Source organism: Nicotiana attenuata, chromosome 3 (genome assembly GCF_001879085.1).
Source record: "Nicotiana attenuata strain UT chromosome 3, NIATTr2, whole genome shotgun sequence".
Lineage (NCBI taxonomy): Eukaryota > Viridiplantae > Streptophyta > Magnoliopsida > Solanales > Solanaceae > Nicotiana > Nicotiana attenuata.
This window is the reverse complement of record NC_031991.1, coordinates 59,585,090-59,589,015: the sequence shown is the minus strand read 5'-3', so window position 1 is coordinate 59,589,015 and position 3,926 is coordinate 59,585,090. Positions and strand designations below refer to the sequence as shown.

The 3,926-nt window shown below is 38.8% G+C and overlaps 1 protein-coding gene across 1 annotated transcript; it reads left to right on the top strand.

The window, feature by feature from the left end:
- On the top strand, positions 557-3,337 carry LOC109223855 (pentatricopeptide repeat-containing protein At1g52640, mitochondrial). The gene has a single exon (XM_019388304.1). The coding sequence runs from the start codon at positions 674-676 to the stop codon at positions 2,336-2,338; it is 1,665 nt and encodes a 554-aa protein (XP_019243849.1). The 5' UTR covers positions 557-673; the 3' UTR covers positions 2,339-3,337.

Here is a 3,926-nt window from a genome sequence, read left to right as displayed (position 1 = left end):
AGGGCAAAAGAAACACTAAGTTCAATGCACTGGATTCCTTGAAAACAACATTGATTTGCCGCAGTGTATGATGGATGAGCCCTAAAATTAGAATTTGAAAATCGGATTTTTCAGAGAGATAGGGGAGTTGGGGACTTCGGATTCAGTTCGACCCGATACGCACCGGAGGGAGAAAGGAAGAAGGGACAAAAATTATTTCGATCTGTATTTGGGAGAATTGTGGTTGTATCCATGGAGAAAGACTGGAGTTGAGAGGGAGAGATGGTGGAGAAAAATCTGAAAGAATGAGAATGAAAAATAATACAAGGCGTATTTTATGGCTTAAGAGTAGGAGGTGACCATAAATAGATATTTGGCTATAACAATCAAAAGGTAGCTATGGAATACAATTTTTTAGGTATAAACATTTGCTATAGGAGGTAAAAGTTTCTTTGTTTAAAGGTCTCTTTTCATTGGGATCTTTCTCGTGGACTTCAGCCCGACATATCTTGGGGTTAGGACCCAATTCATAAAAGCCCAAGGGATTGAATCAAACTCACTTGCAGAACACTGGATACTCGTTGAATTCCCGCTTAACGGTAATGGACAAAAAAACGAGCAAATCTTTCCATGGTTTCTGATCCATGAAAAGGAATGAATTGGTACGGAGTCTTCAGCTTCTGAAATAGGAATAATGGCGATTAGGACATTTCTTCGTTCCAGAAGTGTACATCATTTCTCCCGAACACTCTTCCATTGCTATCTTCCTCCACCCAAAAGCTTCCTGTATTACCCTTCTTCTTCCTTGTTGGCTTATCTACCCATTTACAGCGGTGTTCTCGGCTCTCCGTTCATATCCTCATTTACTGTTGCAGAAACAAAACGTGAACCTGAAAACTCAGACCAACATTCTCCACACCTGGTGAATGAACTTTGTCGTGTTCTTAGCGACTACAGAAACCCCCACCACGACATAGAGTCAGCCCTCAATCCATTTTCCAGCAGAATTTCAACCGACGTAGTTGAACAAGTCCTCAAACGTTGCAAAAATCTCGGATTCTCCGCTCACAGGTTCTTCATATGGGCGCAAAAGTTATCAGGTTTTTGCCATACTCAACAAAGCTATCACATTCTTGTTGATATATTAGGAAGTAGTAAACAATTCCCCTTGTTATGGGACTTCCTTGTAGAAATGAGAGTGAATAAATCATGCGAAATTACTCCCGAAATTTTCTGGCTTGTTTTTAGGGCTTATAGTAGAGCTTGTTTGCCAGCTGATGCAATTAGGGCTTTTAATAAAATGGTAGATTTTGGGATTAAACCATGTGTAACGGATCTCGATAAGCTTTTGCTTGCACTATGTAAAAGAAAGCATACGAAGCAAGCGCAAGAGTTCTTTTACAAAGTGAAGAATGATTTCGTGCCGACTGTGAAAACTTACAGCATTCTGATTAGGGGATGGGGAGAATTGGGCGAAGTTGCCGAAGCACAAAAGCTTTTCGATGAAATGCTTGAAAGAGGCTATGCAGTTGACTTGCCAGCTTATAATAGTATTCTGGACTCACTGTGCAAGGCTGGTAAGATGGATGAGGCCTTCAGTTTTTTCATGAAGACGAGGTCCATTGGACTGGTACCTGATGCTTTTACTTATTCAATTTTCATTCATGGTTATTGCGCGGTAAATGATATTCATTCAACTTTCAGGGTTCTTGAACAGATGAAAAGGTACAAACTTGTGCCTAATGTATTCACGTATAACTGTATCATCAAAAAGCTTTGTAAGACCAAGAAGGTTGATGAGGCTTACCGACTGATAGATGAGATGATTAACGGAGGGGTAACACCTGATTGTTGGAGTTACAATACAATCTTAGCTTTTCATTGTGATCATAATGAAATTAACTTGGCACTTAGGCTGATCTCGGCAATGGAACGTAACAACTGCACACCAGATAGGCATACGTATAATATGTTGCTTAAGATGCTTATTAGGGTGGGTAGGTTTGATAGAGTTGAGAAAGTTTGGGAGAGCATGGAAGACAGGAAATTTTATCCTTCAGTCTCGACGTATGCTGTCATGGTGCATGGTCTCTGTCAGAAGAAAGGCAAACTCGAGGAAGCATGTAAATATTTCGAAATGATGATAGATGAAGGCATTCCACCATATACAACAACCTGTGAAATATTGAGAAAAAGGCTAGTGGGTCATGGATTTGCAGAGCAAACAGAGATACTTGCAGATAAGATGGAAAGAAGTACATCTAGTTTAATCCAAGAACTAGCAAACTTAATGAGAGGTAATAAGGCCTCCACAGAACTGAAGCATGATGAAGAATACTCAGATGAAAGTTACGAGTGAAAGAATCAAATGTACTAGATTAGTCTCAATTCCTAAGTCAAGGTGATACCCCGTATCGCGTGTTGTTTATCGGTCATCACATGCTTGGCATTCTTCAGTTTCTGATAGCAGTGAGTGGTACTAACTTGGGATCCCCAGTGGAAACTTCACGCTCTGATAGCAAACTGTAAGCAGACTGGCAAAACCTTGGCCCGACCTATTATCTTGTGATGGCAAACTGTAGGCAAAAAGAGGTGAAACTTTAGCCTAATTGAGTTTCTTGTTCTATATATTTCCATAGCAAAGCCTGCATTATCGTTTTGTTGAGTTTTTTTATGGTCCTGCTGCACTGTGGCTCCAGTTGCTCTTTAGCGTTCACTATGTGCAAATGATATCACTTGCTTGTAAATGTCTTGATATGTGCAACCGGAAAGGTGAAACAAGCGAATTTAAGGTTGTATAAAGTGGATATGTAGATGCAGACTTCCAGCTATTCGATAGTAAAGGAATGGAAGAGGTGTAGTTATCACTTGGAGCCCAAATTTATGCTGTTGGATCTTTTCGCATCCTGAAGGCAGAAGCTGAAGGGCTATTAGTCTTCAAGGGTAAACAAGGGGTTTTTCCCAAAAACAAAAAGAAAAGCAAGGGGTGGCAAGGTCTGGTTGCTGGTTGAATGATGCCCTATATGCAGTAACTACTGCTGGTATACATTAGTTGAGGCATACAAGAATCTTCGGTTATAGTTTGACTCGATCAGGGCATATTTGGGACATAGTAGTTCTTTTCTGTTTGAATTGGAACATCTGAAGTAAATATTTACTTGTGAGACATTTTCAGAAAGTGCCATGGAGATGGATAAGTGGTCGATCTGTTGTTTCTTTTTCTCCGCAAGTGTAATTAACTGCTGTTCAATGTTCTGTTCACATGAGCTAGTTGTCTCTTAGATCCTGAATGTTATGCAATACATCTATAAAAGTTGGGTTGCAGTACTTTTACTTTATTTTTTTGTTTTGCTGTGTCATTTCCTTTTGACGATGTACTGTTTTGTTTGTGACCAATTTTATTATTCCAATAGATAGACTAATGGTCATATGTTGGTTTCATTAGGAATGAAGAAAAAGCAAAAAGTTAAAAGAACTGTAGATTGAAGCTTCATCAAAATTGCTGAAGTCGGAAATTAATGCAAATTTCAAAAGAAGAGTAGAAAAACAAAACAATTTAAAGCTAAGAAACACATCTGTGTTATAAAATAAAGACCGTAAAGTAAAGACAAGAATAGAGAGAAACTGATATATTATTCGAATTCAAACTGATGTACATAATGAACTGAAATCTCTTCTATTTATAGAAGAAAGCAAGCTGCTGTGTAAGCTGCTACTGCAAGCTGCTGTGTAAGCTGCTACTATACCAGATATGGATAATCTTCTACTTAGAGTAATGTTTATCCATAACAGAGTACTGAAAGGATAAGCTCATTATATCGGGTATGGATAATCTTTTACCGGGGATAATGTTTATCCATAACGGAGTATCGCTTATTATACCCGGTGTGGATAATCTTCTACCGAGGGTAATATTTATCCATAACGGAGTATCGAAAGGATAAGCT